Consider the following 18,868-nt stretch of genomic DNA (forward strand, 5'->3'; position numbering starts at 1 on the left):
TTAGTAGTTAAGTAAAATAGAAATAAGTTGTGTGCCTCCCTTTTTTGCTGTGAAATCACTTGACTATAAGTTGAAGAAAATTTCAGTGTTAAAATATGATTAGGTAGTAAACATCTTTTTATTTAAACATTTGATGATGCCTTTTCGCCATTTTTTGTTTTTTTCCCCCAGTATTACTTTAAAAAAAATTAATCTTTGTATCACAGGCATGAACTATATATAGTAAACCTCACTGAGGATTAAGGATTTTGAGAAAGCAGCTAGGAATGGAGTAGCATTGGAAGTAGACTACACATTTCTGTGCCATAATTAGATTTATAATAACTAGAGAGTTCCCAGATAGCCCACTTAACCATTTTAACAAGCATTGCATTTACTTATCTTCTATAAGGCAGAAGAGTTGGGCCATCTGATTGTTCAACAAAATAAAGCTTAAACAGCATTCAGGAGTTGAGGCAGGCAAACCAGGCTGTAGAACTCTTCCATTTGTTAACTCAGAGAAGAGAAAATGTATTCCACACAGATATAAAAGGTATCATCACTCATCTTTTCTTTTTCTATTGCCACATTTTTCTTCTTTCAGGTGTCCTGTAGTTTCTCAAGTCCTTAAGTCCCTCTCCTGTCCATGCACAGCTGGGCTGCAAAATGCCAGGTAGTTGATGAGCCAGTAATACCTATTGTGTGCTCTTATTACACTGGGATGAAAATCTCACTGGCAACTATGGAATTTTGTACTTAAACATTTTATCAAATTTTTAAAAGTCTTAAACCAACCCTTACCTCAATAACTTTTTTATAAATGTAAACTTTACTTGAAGCAATTTTCTTAAGAGCTAGAACAACCTTAGAAAGCATTTGCGTAGCTAGTGAGTAGCAGGACTTGTATTAGAAACCAGGTCTCGGGGCGCCTGGGTGGCTTAGTGGGTTAAAGCCTCTGCCTTCAGCTCAGGTCATGATCCCAGGGTCCTGGGATCGAGCCCCGCATCGGGCTCTTTGCTCCGTGGAGAGCCTGCTTTCTCCTCTCTGCCTGCCTGCCTCTCTGCCTGCTTGTGATCTCTGTCTGTCAAATAAATAAATAAAATCTTAAAAAAAAAAAAAAAAAGATTCTTTCAGAAACCAGGTCTCCTTATTTCCAGCCTGGTACATTCTGTTTGGTGACACACTGCCATCTCTGCTTGTTTTAGACTTCAGAGTTCTGGGGATAGCCTGGGTGGCTCAGCTGAGTGTCCACCTCTTGATTTCAGCTCAGGTCATGAGCTCAGTGTCGGGGGCTTGAACCCTGCATTGGGCTATGCGCTCAGCGGGGATTCTGCTTGGGATTCTCTCCCTCTTGCACTCTCATTTTCTCTCTTTCTCTCACTGTCTAAAATAAGTCTTCACATTAAAACAAACAGACTAAGAGTTCTGGGAAGAGTGGATTTACAGATATTTTCTTCCATATGTGAGAAGACACTTAGCTATCAGGAACTTCTCCAAAATCTTGGAAGAAGTTATTTGAGAACTGAAGTTTAGTAATGAAAGGCTGTTGTTTCAGTATCTATCAGTTGGTCATAGGTCCTTAGGATTCATTTGAATATGTATGAACACATACACTGTATCTTTTACATTTACATCACAGTAACAGATGCCTAGCACAATTAAAGACCATGTCACATATATATCACTAAAAACAGGAAAGCTAACTAATCATTGCTGTTGCTGGCAGATAAGCAACTTGGGTTGGTAGAAAAGGGCCATCCTTATAGGTGCATGGCACATAAATTATCTCCAACTTCAAAGCTCTCATTCTGTCTTCAAATCCAGAGATTATGATGACACAGGGGCATTACTGTCAGTGTAGATACTTCTGTGAGAATTAGGAAAAGGCACCTCTTAACCTCCATACCCTGACCCTCTCCCACGTCTTGGCCAGGTGCCCTATTCAGGGTATAACCAAATAGGATCACAGTAAAGCCCACATAGTACAAAAGTAATTGTTCATATTTAAAAATTGGGGCATTTCACAAAATATTAGAGTTTTGATTTCCCCTGAATAATAAGCTGACAGTACTGGAGTTGAATTCCCACCAGGTGACTATTGGATGGAACCTAATATAAATGGTTCCCTTAATGTTACTAATGTACATGGTTAAAAAGAAAAAAAAAAAGAATTGTAAAAGTCTCCTTTTCAACCCTTGTCTCCCTAGTTCACATCTCCAAATGCAGTTGTAGTTAATTCCTATCTTATAATGTGGAAGTTTTGGTTTAGAATCTGGAAACTTAATTTTCAGAAACAGCTCAGATGCAATGTCCAAATCAACAAATTAGGAATGTAGCCTTACAACATGATTTAACTTTTCCACTTTAATATTTTGCTCCAAGAAAAGGGAGCCCTTTGTATTCTTGTGTATATAGATAAATATACAGAGATCTTTTAACTGTTTCCAAGTGGCTTCACAATTATAGTCACTTCTTCCTTAAAGGATATTGATAAGAGAGAGATGACATCTTCATTTTATGTTCTGAACGGCATCCAATGGACTTTCTAAAAAATGCAACATTACTGCTGGGGAAAACCATTATTTGATTCTACTGGGAAGCAAGGTAGGAAGCTTCTCCCCTCTGATAAGCTGGTTCTGTTGGTTTAGCAAGTTTATATGACTCAGCTCTGTCATCTAAACACGTGTCGACCGGCATACTGTTCATACTCCACACCCTAATTTCTTGCTGTTACATGATCTAAACAAAGTGACCAAGGAACTGAAATGTATTTTTCTAGTTACCATGGAGGTGTTTTTTGATCTGAAAGTATAGAGTTTGCTGAGACGTTTTTAATGAGTAGAACCTAAATTGAGTGTTGTGAGGTTTTAAAGAATAGGAGTTTCAATCAGCCATGTTCATAGAAGTAAATTTTTTAAACCAAAATGTCTTTTTAAGATTATGTTTGTTGGCCAGAGCACTTTTAACTATCAAATATTTCAGAATTGGGCTGTTGCTCATAGTGGCTTAGCACAAACATTTATCTACTGGTCTGGCTGATTTTTAAATGTTTTGCTCAAATTACTTTTTAAGTGTTTTTAAGGCTAGGTTAAAGCTGGGCTCAGTATTTTGGGATAATGTAAATTTCATTTGTAGTTATAACTGCAGAAGACAAAGAGTAGTCAAATTCCTTTTTTCCATGTTTTCTGGTACCTTTCAGAAAAGTAATGACTTTCAAACAGGAAAACAAACATAAATAGACATCTAATGTAAAATCCTTCGTTGCTTTAAATAAATTTCTGGGCTGATTCTAAGAAAATTTCTATCTGAGACTATGTAGAAAAGTTGCAGATGGCCTTTGGGTAATTACGGAGACAGCTGGGTTCCAAAATGAGACTGAATTGTTGTCTGTTTTAGAACGATTATTGAATTGATTTTCTTGGGCTCTTACTGAAAGAAATATGTAATCCCTAAATAAGCATGTTGTTTCTAGGAGCATGTAATGCCAAATTTTACTTGTTTTGATATGTTTTCTAGACTAAAGGGGGATGGTACAGAAAAGAAATACTGATTTCCTCAGGGCAAATGCTAATCACTTGGTGCCAAGATGAAAAGAATAGTATTTGAACTGTTATATCTATATGTATGATTGTGTGTCAGTGTTTGGCTTTTGGAGATATTTATCCATCATCCAGCCATGCGGTCAACTCACCTCAAATATTTGAACGCTCAGGTGTCAGAGTTTTGAGCTAGCAATATGATACTGAAGAAAATAGACATAGCTGTCATAAAATTTATATTGCTAGTGATGAGACATCTAATGGTGAAGTGCTCCAAAGAAAGAACAGAGCAGGAGGTTGAGGAGGTTGAGTGAGAAGTGGGGTGTTAATATAGGGTGATCAAAGGATGCCTCTAATAAAAAAAAAAAAAAATTGACCTTTGAGCTTATTGTGTACTCCACTTAATAGAATCAGTGATGACTGAACAGGATTAAACTAGTGGTTGTGTGAAAATACAGCAGCCATAGCCATTTAAAAATTTCCACTATTACAGAGCATTGTTTCTGGTTTCCAGGGTTGGTTTTTTTTTTTTTTAATAAAATGGTATTTAAGTATAGAACTTTTAACTTAAAGGGCTGTTCTGAATAAAGCTTGATTCTCCATCCTAAGAGGAGTTGTTGGGGGATGTCACACTGAAAAAAAAAAATCAGGAAGAAGAACTGTTTGACAGACATCAGATCACACCTAAAGGAAAAAATTGAGGCTAAGGAGAATTAAATTCCTGGTGCTCTGCATTGGTGGCCAGACAATAAACTAGGAAGGAAATGAAAAAGTATAAAATATATTGAAAGGAGGTGAAAAAGGGCTGTGAGAACCCTGAAAACTAGAGCTTGAAAGTTACATAGTTATATCTGGAGCAGACTCAGTGGAAGGAGGAGTTAGAAGAGTAAGACAGGGGCACCTGGGCGGCTCAGTGGGTTAAAGCCTCTGCCTTCAGCTCAGGTCATGATCCCAGGGTCCTGGGATCAAGCCCTGCATCGGGCTCTCTGCTCAGCAGGGAGCCTGCTTCCTCCTCTCTCTCTCTCTGCCTGCCTCTCTGCCTACTTGTAATCTCTGTCTGTCAAATAAATAAATAAAACTTAAAAAAAAATTTAGAAGAGTAAGACAAGGGGAATAGCCTGTTTTTTCCAAAAAGAAAGAGGGAAAAAGGGAGGGAGGAAAGAAAAATTGAGACTGGATTACAACTGTCAGACATGCTAAAAATCCAGGACATAGATATTTAGGAATCTGGGTACAGGAAAGGGAATTCTGTGCTAAGTAGGGCAAGGAATGGTCATTGGAATGGAGTAATTGACCATGTAGTCCATGCCAGGGTACCAGGACCTATCCTGCGCTTACACAACCCTAAGAGTGGTGGCCTCAAATTTTGCACCTTACTGCCCCACCCACCCTTGGTTCAATTCTAGTCCCAGCCCTACAGAACTCAGAGAGCTTAGGAATCTCTTCTTCAATCATCAGTTCCTTATCCCTCCCCACTGTCTCTTTACCTTTCCCTAAAAACCTTTTCTCTCCTTGCTTTTTCTTCCAGAATTAAATATCAAATACTTAAGTGGCAAATAATGTAATAGGAAAAAAATTCCTATTTCTAGACTGTACTTGCTTATAGTAGGAAATAGGTCCATACTTCAGCAGTTCGTCTTCAGACATAAATGATCCTTCAACTCTGGAGAGCAGTAGAAATTAACCTGAGAAGTGCAGGAAACATGTTAGAGAATAGTTTGGTTTGGGCATGTTGCCTTAAAGAGACCCCAACCAGCTAACAAGAAGGTATAGAAGTACCTCAAAGTCAGAAGAAGAAGGTATAGATCAGAGGGGGGATATCAAGGCAAGGGTAGGAGCTGGAAGGTGAGGCACAGCTGTCTAGAAGTTCTCACTCAATGGCAGGCCCAATCAGGGGTGATGGTCTGAGTTTCTTGAGTCATGAACAAGTCCTGACAGGGGCTGTTGTCAAAAGCTGTGGCAGGCAGGTGGCATTATCCTTCAGTGTCCCTTGAGGTGTGCTGAGTCCAAGACAGAGACTGTCCTTGCGGTGGCTTGTGAAAGCTCAGTAGTACTGCCTTGTCAACATGGCAGCCGGGCATCTTGCCAGGAACCCATGCCCAAGTAGAGCTAACTACCTTAACCCAAGTTCTGTTGAACAACTCTCCTGCTTCCCCCACAGCATAAGTAAATGAGTTGTTCTGTCATTTTCTGTTTACATATCTTTTCCTTTCCATCCTCAGTGTGTATTCCCTTCAACTTTTTGGTCCTTGAGCTTGGCTCATGCTACTGGCCCAGTTGGAATGCTCAACTGAATGATCTCTCCTACCCAAATCTAATTGGTAGATCCTTAGGATTCCATATTGAGATTTGTCTATTTCCTAAAACCTTTGCTAATCTCCAGGATCACTCACCCCACTGTGCTCCTCAGACACATTGTGGTACAGTTAGGTGAGTGAAAAGGACTTGGAGTTAGGCAAACCTCGGTTGAAATTCCTGTCTCCATCCCTGACTAGCTCTGTGATGTATAGTAAATAAATTTCTCTGATCCCTATGTCCTCATCTGAAAAGTTGGAAATCAGTACTTACCTTGTAAGTCTGTTATATAATATATGGAAATCTTTATAATTATGGAAAGCCTTTAGGGACAATTCCTGGCATGTAGTAGGTACCCAGTATGCATTGACTTTGACTGTTAGATTTTAACACGTGGAAATTGTGGGCGGAAATGGACTTAGGACAGAGGAATTAGGAAGCCAGGACTGGGAAAACAAAAGTAAAAGTGGGGACAAGTGTCAAAGCTAGTTGTATGAAGCATTCCCAAGTTGGTGTGTGTCCAGACCCAAAGGCAGAGGGCCAGGATCAGAAGCTAGGAGAGCAGTGAGAGACTATGTACAAGCAGCTGGTGACCAGAGGTCAGGGCACAGATGTGGCCACTGACTCAGTCCTGGGATCATGGAAAACATGCACCAAGTGTTCTTGACCATGATGTAGTAAAAAAATACACAACTAATATTAACACTTATTTTGCCAGATCCCATTCTAAGTATACCATCCCATTTAGTCCTCACAACAGCCCTATGAATTAGGTACTATGGTCTCCCAATTTACAGGTAAAGACATTAAAACAGACTATTTAAATGACTTGCCTAAAAAATACAACTAGTAAGTGGCAGAGACCAGATGCCAACCCAGACAATTGTTTCCAGAGCCTTCTTTAAAGTACCCTCTAATAGAGATCTTCAACTGGAAGCCTTTCTTTGCTGGTCCAGGGGCCAGACCATGAAATGGGGAACCTACAAAGGACCAGCCAAAGTGAATAATCCCCAATGTCTTTATTGGTTTGTTTGTTTTTTAAAAGATTTTGTTTTTAAGTGATCTCTACACCTTGCATGGGACTCAAACCTACAACCCTGAGATCAAGAGTTGCATGCTCCACTGACTGAGCAAGCCAGGGGCTTCTGTATTTATTGTTAACATTATGAATATAGCAAATGGTTAATACAGCATTTGTGAAGACCTGTATTCCTGGAACTGGGCTAATTGTGCTTTGACAGTATTCTTTAATCCCACAACTATTATGTAAGGCATTACCTATTTTGTAAATGAAAAAATAAGGAGTTGCTTATTTTTGCTTAAATAAGGAGTTGCTTAAAAAAATGGAGTTGCTTTCTTCCCATTCATATCAAAGGAGTACTACTTTTCCTATCCACTCCTCAACCTACAACTATCGATCTGATGAGCCAAGCTCTCCACTGAAACCCCTGTTACTGAGATTTAACAGATGACCTTCCAGGTGCTAAATTCAGGGGACATTTTTCAGTGATCAACTCAGTGACTCTTCTGCACTCCTCCTTGATGATTTTCCCCATCCTTTGTCATTTCCAGGACCAAAGTTTGCTCCAGGGCTACCTCTCTGGCCTATTTTTCTCCCTGTATCTCCATTTCTTCTTTCTTGTGCTCGTCCTTATAGGTAGGTCTTCTCCAGGAGCACGTCCACATGTCTCCTTTATCTACACAATCTCCTTGTATGCTCTCACCCACTTCCTGATCTCTGCTACCACTGGAATGCTGAGGGTAGGGGAAATGGTACCATGCCCTTGACACCCACAGATTTGGGACAAAGATCATTAACATACTAGAGACTGCTGCTGCCCATAGAAGCATGTCAAATTGAAGTGTATGAAGGTGAACACATGGAACCTTCTGTACCACCCCCAACCCTGCCTAGTCAGACCTCACCTCTTCCTCCTCCTCTCCATTATTTTGATTGAGGAGCTGCCAACCACCCAGTTACTCAAACCTAGACCTGAAAGTCTTGTTTTCCTCCTCCACCCTGCTAATCCATTCTGTATCTAAGAGCTATCAATTTCTGCCTCTTTCATCTTTTGAATTTAGTCACTGCTCTCTACAGACCTGGGAAAGCCTAGTGGAAGCCAACACTATCTCTCACCTCGCTGACCAACATAGTTTATTCGTTGCCCTCCTGCCTCCAGTTTTGTCCCTTCCACTGTTTTCTCCACTCCAGTCATAAACTTTTTAAAGCTCCAATGCAGGGAATAACATGATGAGATTTGAGCTTTTAACCCTTTCATTGCTCTCAGGATAAACTCTAATCTCCTCAACAAAGCATTCAGAGCTGTCTGGAATCCTGGATCTGTGAGCCTCATTCCTTGCCACCCAATCTTGCTCTCCTATATTCCCTTGTGGATATTTCTGTCACTTTATCTTCAGTATTGATTTATGACTATTTCCATACCTGTCTTCTCCACTAGTTGAAAAGGTCTTGGATTAGGGCAGGGACTATTGAATTCCCAGATTCTATGGTACAGTAGGCCCTTAGTGAATATTTGTTGAATGAATAAAAATAGGTGATTAACTTTTCCAAAGGTTATAATGCAAATAAGTTCTGAAAGTGGAACCAAAATCTGTGGCACTCTAAAACCCATATTGGCCCACTAATGCATTCCACTAATGCTTACATCAAACAGTACAAAAAGATATACAGCACCCAAAAGAATTGAAAACAGGGTCTTAAAGAGATGTTTGTATATCCATGTTCATAGCAGCAGTATGCACAATAGCTAAGAAGTGGAAGCAACTCAAATGTCCATTGATGGATGAATGAATGATAAGCAAAATGTGTTATGTACATACAATGGAATATTATTTAGCTTTAGAAAGGAAGGAAATTCTATAATATACAACAATATGGTTGAATCTTGAGGACATTATGCTAAGTGAAATAAGTCATAGGCAAGTAATTTCAGGATTCCATTTATATGAGATAGTGTAGTCAGAATCATAAAGGCAGAGTGTGCAATGGTGGTTGTCAGGGGCTAAGGGGAGGGAGAAATGGGGAGTTATTGTTTAACTGGTATAGAGTTTCAGTTTTATAAGATGAAAAGATTTATAGGGATGGATGGTGGTGATGGTTGCACAACAATTTGAATATATTAATACCACTGAACTGTGCACTTAAAAATGGTTAAGAAGGAAGTCAGAAAGACAAATAGCATATGATTTCACTCCTGGGTGGAATTTAAGAAACAAAACAGATGAACATAGGGGAAGGGAAGGAAAAATAAAATACAATGACAACAGAGAGGGAGGCAAACCATAAGAGACTCTTAATTCCAGGAAACAAACTGAGGGTTGCTGGAGGAGGAATGGTTGGGGGGATGGGGTAACTGGGTGATGGGTATTAAGGAGGGCACCTGAAGTAATGAGCACTTGGTATTATATTCAACTAATTAATCACTAAATTCTACCCTGAAACTAATACAGTATATGTTAACTAAATTGAATTTAAATAAAATAATTTTTAAATTGTTAAGAAGGTAAACTTTATGTTATGTATATTTACAAAAAAAACAAAAACAAAAAAAAAAACACAAAACAAAACTTCAAAAAGAAGTCCCCAAACAAAGATGTCCTGCAAGGAGTCTTGGTCCCATTTTTCTCCTCCATCTTGCTGATTCCCACTCTCTCTGCTCCAAGGTAACCAATCTTGTGAGAGTCTGTATCTCCTTCCAGGTTTTCTTTTTGCAAATATAAGCAAATATAAAGCTATATTCTTCACCTTCTGACTTTTTAAAAGATATTTAAAAAAAATTTTTTTTAACAACTTTACCTTTTCTAAAATATGTAGCGAAAGGAGCTAGTAAGTACCCAGCTTGAATGAACTCACAAGATGGAGACTTGGAAGACAATAGCTATTTGAGGAGAGGGTAAAGTAATCTTGCTTGCTCACCATGCGTGAGGCCTTTAGGGACAGCCAGGGTCCTCCAGGACAGAGCCTTAGGTATCTCTCCTAGGCAGATTCTCAAGCTCCTCAGAGTTACCTTTTCTCTGGAACTCTTCTAGGCCACTCCCTCTGATGCAATATCTGGGTTTGGACAGAAAGGAGGGAGCTGCACAGCCCGCCCCTTCTGAGCTGTCTGGGCTGGCTCCTCTTTCTAGAACAATTCAGTCTTCACGGCAAATCGGACCTCAGCTCCAAACCTGCATTCTGAAGCAAGGATGGCTGAGATGGACAGAATGCTTCATTCTGGAAGGAAACAATATTCCAGGTCTAGCTGAATCTGCCAAACACAGACCCTCTCTGTGGTTTTAGAAGAAGTCTTGACAAATCTTATCATGTGGTTTTTCTACGCCTTGATTCCTTGTTTACTCGTAGGTAAGTATGAATTAGAATATAGCCAGTAGCTTGGGATTCAAATATAGGTTAAGAAGGTGAAAAATACTTTAACAGAGTTTGGAGTTGCAATATATGTATAGAACATATTGTGTTTGTTTTTAAAAAGGTTTCTCACATCTTAAGCCTTCATCCCCACTCACAAAGCAAAAGCCTGCATTCTGTTTGGAAATCTCTTTGCTAATGATCACAGAACAATTTGGAAAGATAAAGTATCAAAGCAGATAGATTAGCAGAGCTCCATGCATTTTATTATTTATCTCATCTGGGACACCTGTGTTGCTCTGTTGGTTAAGCGCCTGCCTTTGGCTCCGGTCATGATCCCAGAGTACGGGGATCGAGTCCTGCATCAGGCTCCTTGCTCAGCGGGGAGCCTGCTTCTCCTGCTTCTCCCTCTGCCTGCTGCTCCCCTGCTTGTGCTCTCTCTCTGTCTCTCTGACAATTAAATAAAACCTTAAAAAAAAAAATTGTCTCATCTGGTTTTAAAAAGCAAAACATGGTTATCTGGGTCTTTCTGTGTGTGCCTTGGGATGTTAACTGTAAAGACAGGGTAAAATAAAATAAAGATTCTAACAATATATACATAAATAAAAAGGCTTAATTTGCAACCTTAATATTGGGTGTAAGACTTATAAAAATTGGATTTCTCCTGGTCACTGCAGAAAAAGTAGCAGTTATGTACTCCATAGCATTTAAAAAAAATTGGTTTGGGGCATTTTCTCTACCAGTAAGATTACATAATTTTCTCTGCTCCACTCCTGGCTGCTTGTACCTACATGCTTTGTTGTTCCAAAATTGAAGGTCCTTAGTCTTTGATGTTCTTCATGCCAAAACACATTTAAGGGAAATTTAAAATTTTAATGCTCTGAGGTACTGGGCACTTTGCAGTGTTGGTGGGAGCCTTGAGTTCTTTCTGTCTTTTCTTTCTCCTTCCTTCCTTCCTTCCCTCTCTCCCTCCCTCCCTTCCTTTCCTTCTCTCCCCCCTTCCTTCCTTCCTCTGAGAACTAATTGTTTTAGTTTAAATCAGGCAACAAATTATTCTAAAGCGATTTGCAGATGTTTAGAATTGGCTTTTTAACATCAAACTTATAGTGTCTCTTCCTAGCTCAAAAACCTTCACAACTCCCAGTTGCTCAGTGCACGAGATTGTTCAGTGCATGAACGCTCAGGGCATTCAGATCCACTGTTTGTTTCATGATCCTGCATATTCAGACCTCAACTCTATTCCCCATTTTTCTTTGGCAACGGTATGAACCACAGGTAGCTGCTGTCTTCACCTGTAATACCCTCATTTCCTCCTCCCAGCTTTTATGATAGTTATTTCCTACCAGAAGCACTCTGTTCCTTTCCTCAACTCAAGCCCATACTCCCCTTGTCATTCCCTCTAGCTTTAGACTCTTCCCAGACTTCTCTCGCCTTTGACCCTTGACCGCACATACTCTGCTTAAGTGGGTTACTTCTGTTTTCCTGTGCTGGCCTGAGGGAAGGGCCTGGACATCTTTTCTGGTGTCCTCACAGCTCCTAGCATAGGCTAATCATGTTGGTTATTTGGTTAGTTAGCTGACTGATTAGTTGCCAGAAAAACAAGCCCCCACTAAGCCAGAGGGAGAAGATGAGGAGGCCAAATGAGAAGGGGAAGGCTCAGCAATTTTTTCCAAATTCTTTTTCCTTCATTGAGGTATAATTGACATTTAACATTGTATTACTTCCAGATATACACCATAATGATTTGGTATTCGTATTTATTGCAGAATGATGACCATAATAAATCTATTAACATCCATCATCATACATAGTTATGTAACCAAACCAATGTGAGTTGGCTCCTTGATGAGTCAGAAACTGCAAGTTAATTTGTTGCACAAGGAAAACTTCTTTTTGCAACAAATAAGGAGATATGGCAAATGACTTCCAAAGCAGTAACTCCCCCAGGGTGGATGGGTTCCTTTTGTTTAGAGTTAGAATGAATATTTTAGATAGGAAAACCCTGTCATGGTATGTAGAGGTGGACATAAGTTTTCACATGCGCCATAAGGAAACATGCCTAGGCACACATTGTACATTATGTAAATGAGACTTGTGCTTCTCCTTTACAATAAGGTAAAGGTAATTGCTGGTTATTCCACAGGTCACTCCATGGTCCATCTGCATAGGCCTTAGCCTGGGGTTTAGCTCAAGCAGTCTGGGTCATCTGAGACAGTAGGAGGTGTTAGGGCCATCGCTATCCCTGGGGGGTAGGTTTGGGTTTCATTTGCCTGAGTTAAGAGGTAAGCCAGAAAGAAGAGCTTAAAGAAAAATACAGGACAAAGGTTAGTGAGTACAAACAGGTGGGCAGTAAATGTCAGGTCTTGGATTCTAGTTGGTGACAGTTACACATTTTTTTTCCTTGTGATACAATACAGTGCTATTTAAATACCTTAAAATATGCAAGCAGTATTAATAACTATAGTTACCATGCTGTACATTACATCCCCAGGACTTACCTATTTCACTTAAAACTGGAAATTTGTACCTTTTGACTCCCTTCACCCATTCTAAAATTTGACATTTTCTTCAGTGAGGCGGTCCAGTCTTCTAAGCCTTTCCTGAAAACTCCTGTTTCAAACAGAGCTGGAAATGAGTGTGGTCTTCTGCCACCTATAAACCTATACAGAAAAACAAAAAACAAAAAACCCTCGCAGTAATGGAAACCACAAGGATGTCCTAATCAGAGAGACCTGTGTAAGTTTTGACTCCCTCACTTGCTGGCTCAGTGACTGTATCATACAACTTCATTTTCCTCATCAGTGAAATGGTTAAAAAAAAAATAGCCACCTTGAGATTGGGAGGTGTTTTAATTAAATGAGATGATGCAAACGAAAGCACTCCGAAGATGTCAATGTGTGCCACCCCCATGTTAATTATAATTATCTGTGGGTTATGTAAACAGATGGTGTTCTCAGCAAATAATTGCTTTAGTTAAGGTTGCCTTTGTACAGTTTTGACCATTTCCTCTGGATGGTGTAGGTGATTGCAAAGAATTCTTCAAATTCTAAATGAACTTCGATTACTCTAGATCCCTGGACAGGTGGATAGAAATTCTTGCTCACCTTTATAGAATTCATTTGCCGTGCACTCTTTCTTCCAAATAATAGTGTGTGATTCAGGAAACTGATCACTACTACTACTACTTCTGATTCCTACTAGTACTACTACTACTACTGCCACCACTACTACTACCAACAACATCAATAGCAATAGAAGCAAAAACAATCACAGTGGCTGTTTCTGAGCTCACACAGTGCTCTAGTTTAGCAAAAATGTTCTCTTGACTTCTCACAATCCTGCAAAGTAGGTGGTATTACACCCACTTTACATACTATGGAACAGACTCAGAGAGGTTCAGTAATTTGCCTAAGTATTTACATATAGTAAGTTGGAGAATTGGGATTTGACTCTGGTTTGGCTAGTTCCAGAGCCTGTGCCCTCTGTATCTCTCTTGAAAAGAAGCTGAGACACTGAAGCAGGTTAGGAAAAGGGAGGACAGACAAAGTACGGGGAATAAAGATGCTGCTACCTTTTCTGAGCATTTGCTATAAGGACTGTTGGAGGGTAGAAGTGGCAGAAAGGAACTCAAGCAAGGGGAGTTGGCAGTAGACCTAGTGGGAGGAAGCCAGCATTGGGATCATTCTAAGGAGGAGATACAAGGATTTCTGTTTGGAAAATTTGCCCAAGGGCTTTATGGTGGACAGCCTTACTTAGTAGCAAAAACATCTAATATAAGATAGGAGATTAGGAAAAAGGAAGTAAGGCTGAGGCTAATTTCATTAAGGGAGCCAATACCTAATTCACTTACTTAATTTTCATTAAATGGCATTTCTCTTACCTTCTATGTGCTAGGTTCTGGGCTAGGTGCTGATTATAGGAGAATAAATTGGAGTCCCTTGTCTTCAGGGGACATAAGAGCCTGCTGAGAAATACATTTAAGTCTCTGGCATTAGGGAATTGACTACTATAGTTTCAACTATTCTTTGGCAATGAGAGGTAAGGTCTGCATTAGTGGTACTCAGTCTCAAATGCACATTGCAATCACCTGGGGAGCTTTTAAAACTATAAATGCCTGGGTTTCAAGAGCCAGAGATTCTGACTTAATTAATCTAGGGTGCTTCCTGGGCATTGGAATTTTTCAAAACTCCCTATCTGGGGCTCCTTGGAGAAGTGGTTTATTCCAGAACCGGGCAGAGAAAATAAAAGACAAGTCTGGAGCATTTGTAGTGAGTAAGAAAGTACTCAAAAAAGGATGGAGTCCTAAATGAAATGAGTATTCTGGATTGGATCCTGGATTGGAAAAAAGAACATTAGTGGAAAACCTAACAAAATTCAAGCAAGTGTAGAGTTTGGTTAATGGTAATGTACCAATGTTGTTCATTTCTTAGTTTTGACAAATACATCATGGTTATGTAAGATGTTAATATTAGGGGAAACTGGGTGAAGGATATGTAGAAACTCTGTGTGTACTGTCTGCAGTTTTTTCTGTAAATCTGAGATTATTCAAAAAATAAAAATTCTATTAATAAAAATAACATGAAAGGAGCTCCTGGGTGGCTCAGTGGGTTAAAGCCTGTGCCTTTGGCTCAGGTCATGATCTCAGGGTCCTGGGATTGAGCCCCGCATCGGGCTCTGTGCTCAGCAGGGAGCCTGCCTCCTTCTCTCTCTGCCTGCCTCTCTGCCTACTTGTGATCTCTCTATCTGTTAAATAAATAAATAAAATCTTAAAAAAAATAACACGAGGGGCGCCTGAGTGGCTCAGTGGGTTAAAGCCTCTGCCTTCAGCTCAGGTCATGATCCCAGGGTCCTGGGATTGAGCCCCACATCCGGCTCTCTGCTCCGCAGGGAGCCTGCTTCCTCCTCTCTCTCTGCCTTCCTCTCTGCCTACTTGTGATCTCTGTCTGTCAAATAAATAAATAAAATCTTAAAAAAAAAAAAACACGAAAAAAGAGAGTGAGGAATGGGAATAAGTAAAAAGGACACAAGAACCAATCTGAAGGGGCACCTGGGTGGCTCAGTCTGTTAAGCATCTGCCTTCAGTTCAAGTCATAATCCCAGAGTTCAGGATCATCAGTCTCCCTGCTCAGTGGGGAGTCTGCTTCTCCCTCTCCCTCTGCCACTCCCCCTTCTTGTGTGCTCTCTCTGTCCAATAAATAAATAAAACCTTAAAAAAAAAAAAAAAGAACCAATTTGAAAGAGCCCCCAATGGCCAAAGCTGGAATAATTTGAGTAACAAAGTTAGAATAGAATAAAATAAATATTCATGACCCCATACTAATATAAGTAGTTAAATGAACGAATGAATGAATAAATAGTAGAGAAGGAACAGCTTTTCCTTACAGAATTCCAATTAATAAACCGTAAATAATGGTGAATTAGAACATTAGAGCAATAATTGTTACAAATAATAACCACTAGTAAGAACTAAAACTAATGGATAAAAGTTTGAGAAGGAGAACAGTCACATAGTGTCAAAGTATGTCCTCTAAGTTATTTATTAATTATAAAGGGAGAAATGATAACTTTTATAGTAGAGATACCACCTTAACCAGGTGACCAAGGTTAACATCACCCATAAGACACTTAAATCATGAACTCCTTGTGAATACATGCCAAAAATGTATTACCTCAGTCAAATTATGGGAAAACATCAGATAAACTCAAATTGAGGAATATTCTACAAAACAACTGATAAGTACTCTTTTAAAATTAACATATAATGTATTATTTGTTTCAGGGATACAGACCTGTGATTCATCAATCTTATATCATGTGCCCTCCCCAATGTCCATCACCAAGTTACCCCATCCCCCCACCCACCTCCCTCCAGCAAGCTTTTTGTTTCCTATGAGTAAGAGACTCCTATGGTTTGTCTCTCTCTCTGGTTTCATCTTGTTTCATTTTTTGCTCTCTTCTCCTATGATCCTCTGCCTTGTTTCTCAAATCCCACATATCAGTGAGATCATGTGATAATTGTCTTTCTCTGATTGACTTATTTCTCTTAGCATAATACCCTCTAGTTCCATCCATGTCATTGCAAATGACAAGATTTCATTTTTTGATGGCTGTGTAATATTCCATTGTGTGTATGTGTGCACACACACACATGTACATGTACTTACCACATTTTAAAAAAGATTTTATTTATCTATAGGACAGAGAAAGAGAGAGCACAAGCAGGGGGAGCAGCAGGCAGAGGCAAAAACAGACTCCCCACTGATCGTGGAGCCCAATGAGGGACTCAATTCCAGGACTCCGGGATCATGACCTGAGCTGAAGGCAGATGCTCAACCGACTGAGCCACCCAGGCATCCCTACCACATCTTCTTTATCCATTCATCTGTTGGTGGACATCTGGGCTCTTTCCATAGTTTGGCTATTTTGGACATTGCTATTATAAACATTGTGTTGCACGTGCCCCTTGAGATCACTACATTTGTATCTTTGGGGTAAATACAAATTTACTCTAGTAGTACAATTGCTGGGTCATAGGGTAGCTCTACTTTCAACTTTCTGAGGAAACTCCATACTGTTTTCCAGAGTGGTTGGCTATACCAGCTTGCATTCCCACCAACAGTGTAGGAGGCTTCCCCACTCTCTGCATCCTTGCCAACATCTGTTGTTTCCTGACTTGCTAATTTTAGCCACTCTGACTGGAATGAGGGACTATCTCATTGTGGTTTTGATTTGTATTTCAAATACAATGAAATGATGCTGAGTGATGTTGAGTACTTTTTCATGTGTCTGTTGGCCATTTGGATGTCTTCCTTGCAGAAATGTCTGTTCATGTCTTCTGCCCATTTCTTGATTGGATTTTTTGTTCCTTGGGTGTTGAGTTTGCTAAGTTCTTTATAGATTTAGGGTACTAACCCATTATCTGATATGTCATTTGCAAATATCTTCTCCATTCTGTTGGTTGTCTTTTGGTTTTGTTGACTGTTTCCTTTGCTGTACAAAAGCTTTTATATTGATGAAGTCCCAATAGTTCATTTTTGCCCTTGCTTCCCTTGCCTTTGGCTATGTTTCTAGGAAGAAGTTGCTGCAGCTGAGGTCAAGAGGTTGGTGCCCGTGTTCTCCTCAAGGATTTTGATGGATTCCTGTTCTCACATTGAAGTTTTTCATCCATTTTGAGTCTATTTTTGTGTGTGGTATAAGGAAGTGGTCCAGTTTCATTCTTCTGCATGTGGCTGTCCAATTTTCCCAACACCATTTGTTGAAGAGACTGTCTTTTTTCCATTAGACATTCTTTCCTGCTTTGTTGAAGATTAGTTGACCGTATTGTTGAGGGCCTATTTCTGGGCTCTCTATTCTGTCCCATTGATCTATGTGTCTGTTTTTGTGCCAGTACCATACTGTCTTGATGAAGACAGGTTTGTAATAGAGCTTGAAGTCTGGAATTGTGATGCTGCCAATTTTGGCTTTCTTTTTCAACATTCCCCTGACTATTCGGGGTCTTTCTGGTTCCATACAAATTTTAGGATAATTTGTTCCATTTCTGTGAAAAAAGTCGAAGGTATTATGATAGGGATTGCATTACATGTATAGATTGCTCTAGGTAGCATAGACATCTTAACAATATTTGTCTTCCAATCCATGAGCGTTGAAAATTTTTCCATTTCTTTGTATCTTCCTCAATTTCTTTCATGAGTACTTTATAGTTTCCTAAGTACAGATCCTTTGCCTCTTTAGTTAAGTTTATTTGTATGTATCTTATTGTTTTGGGTGCAATTGTAAATGGGATCAACTCCTTAATTTCTCTTTCTTCTGTCTTGTTGTTGGTTTATAGAAACAACTGGTTTCTGTGTATTGATTTTATATCCTGACACTTTACTGAATTACTGTATGAGTTCTAGTAGTTTTGGAGTGGAGTCTTTTGGGTTTTCCACATGCCATCTGCAAAGAGTAAGAGTTTGACTTCTTTGCCAGTTCAGATGCCTTCTATTTTTTTTGTTGTTTTGTCTGATTGCTGAGGTTAAGACTTATAGTACAATATTGAATAGCAGTGGTGATATTGGACATTCCTGCTATGTTTACCTTAGGGGAAAGGCTTGCAGCTTTTCCCCCATTGAGAATGATATTTGCTGTGGGTTTTCATAGATGGCTTTTATGATATTGAGGTATGTACACTATGAAGAGTTTTAACCAAGAAAGGATGCTGTACTTGGACAAATGTTTTTACTGCATCAGATGAGAGGATCATTTGGATCTTGTACTTTCTTTTATTTATGTAGTGTATTGCACTGATTGATTTGCAGATGTTGAACCAACCTTGCAGCCCAGGAATAAATCTCACTTGGTTGTGGTGAATAATCCTCTTAATGTACTGTTGAATCCTATTGACTAGTATCTTGGTGAGAATTTTTGTATCCATGTTCATCAGGGATATTGGTTTGTAATTCTCCTTTTTGGTGGGGTCTTTGTCTGGTTTTGGGATCAAGGTGATGCTGGCCTCATAAAATGAGTTTGGAAGTTTTCCTTCTATTTCTTTTTTTTGGAACACCTTCAGGAGAATAGGTATTAATTCTTCTTTAAATGTTTGGTAAAATTCCCCTGGGAAGCCATCTGGCCATGGGCTCTTGTTTGTTGGAAGATTTTTGACTACTGTTTCAATTTCCTTCCTGGTTATGGTCTCTTCAGGTTTTCTATT

The 18,868-nt window shown here is 39.5% G+C and overlaps 1 protein-coding gene across 1 annotated transcript in view; it reads left to right on the forward strand.

The window, feature by feature from the left end:
* The first annotated feature begins 9,929 nt into the window (after positions 1-9,929).
* Positions 9,930-18,868, forward strand: part of IL20RB (interleukin 20 receptor subunit beta) — a 39,599-nt gene continuing 30,660 nt past the window's right edge. The window contains exon 1 of the mRNA XM_080831553.1: positions 9,930-10,176. Within this exon, the coding sequence (XP_080687679.1) occupies positions 10,137-10,176 (40 nt within the window). The 5' untranslated portion in view covers positions 9,930-10,136. The remainder of the gene's footprint in view (positions 10,177-18,868) is intronic.

The sequence above is a fragment of the Martes martes genome (genome assembly GCF_963455335.1).
Source record: "Martes martes genome assembly, contig: scaffold_171, whole genome shotgun sequence".
Taxonomy (NCBI): domain Eukaryota; kingdom Metazoa; phylum Chordata; class Mammalia; order Carnivora; family Mustelidae; genus Martes; species Martes martes.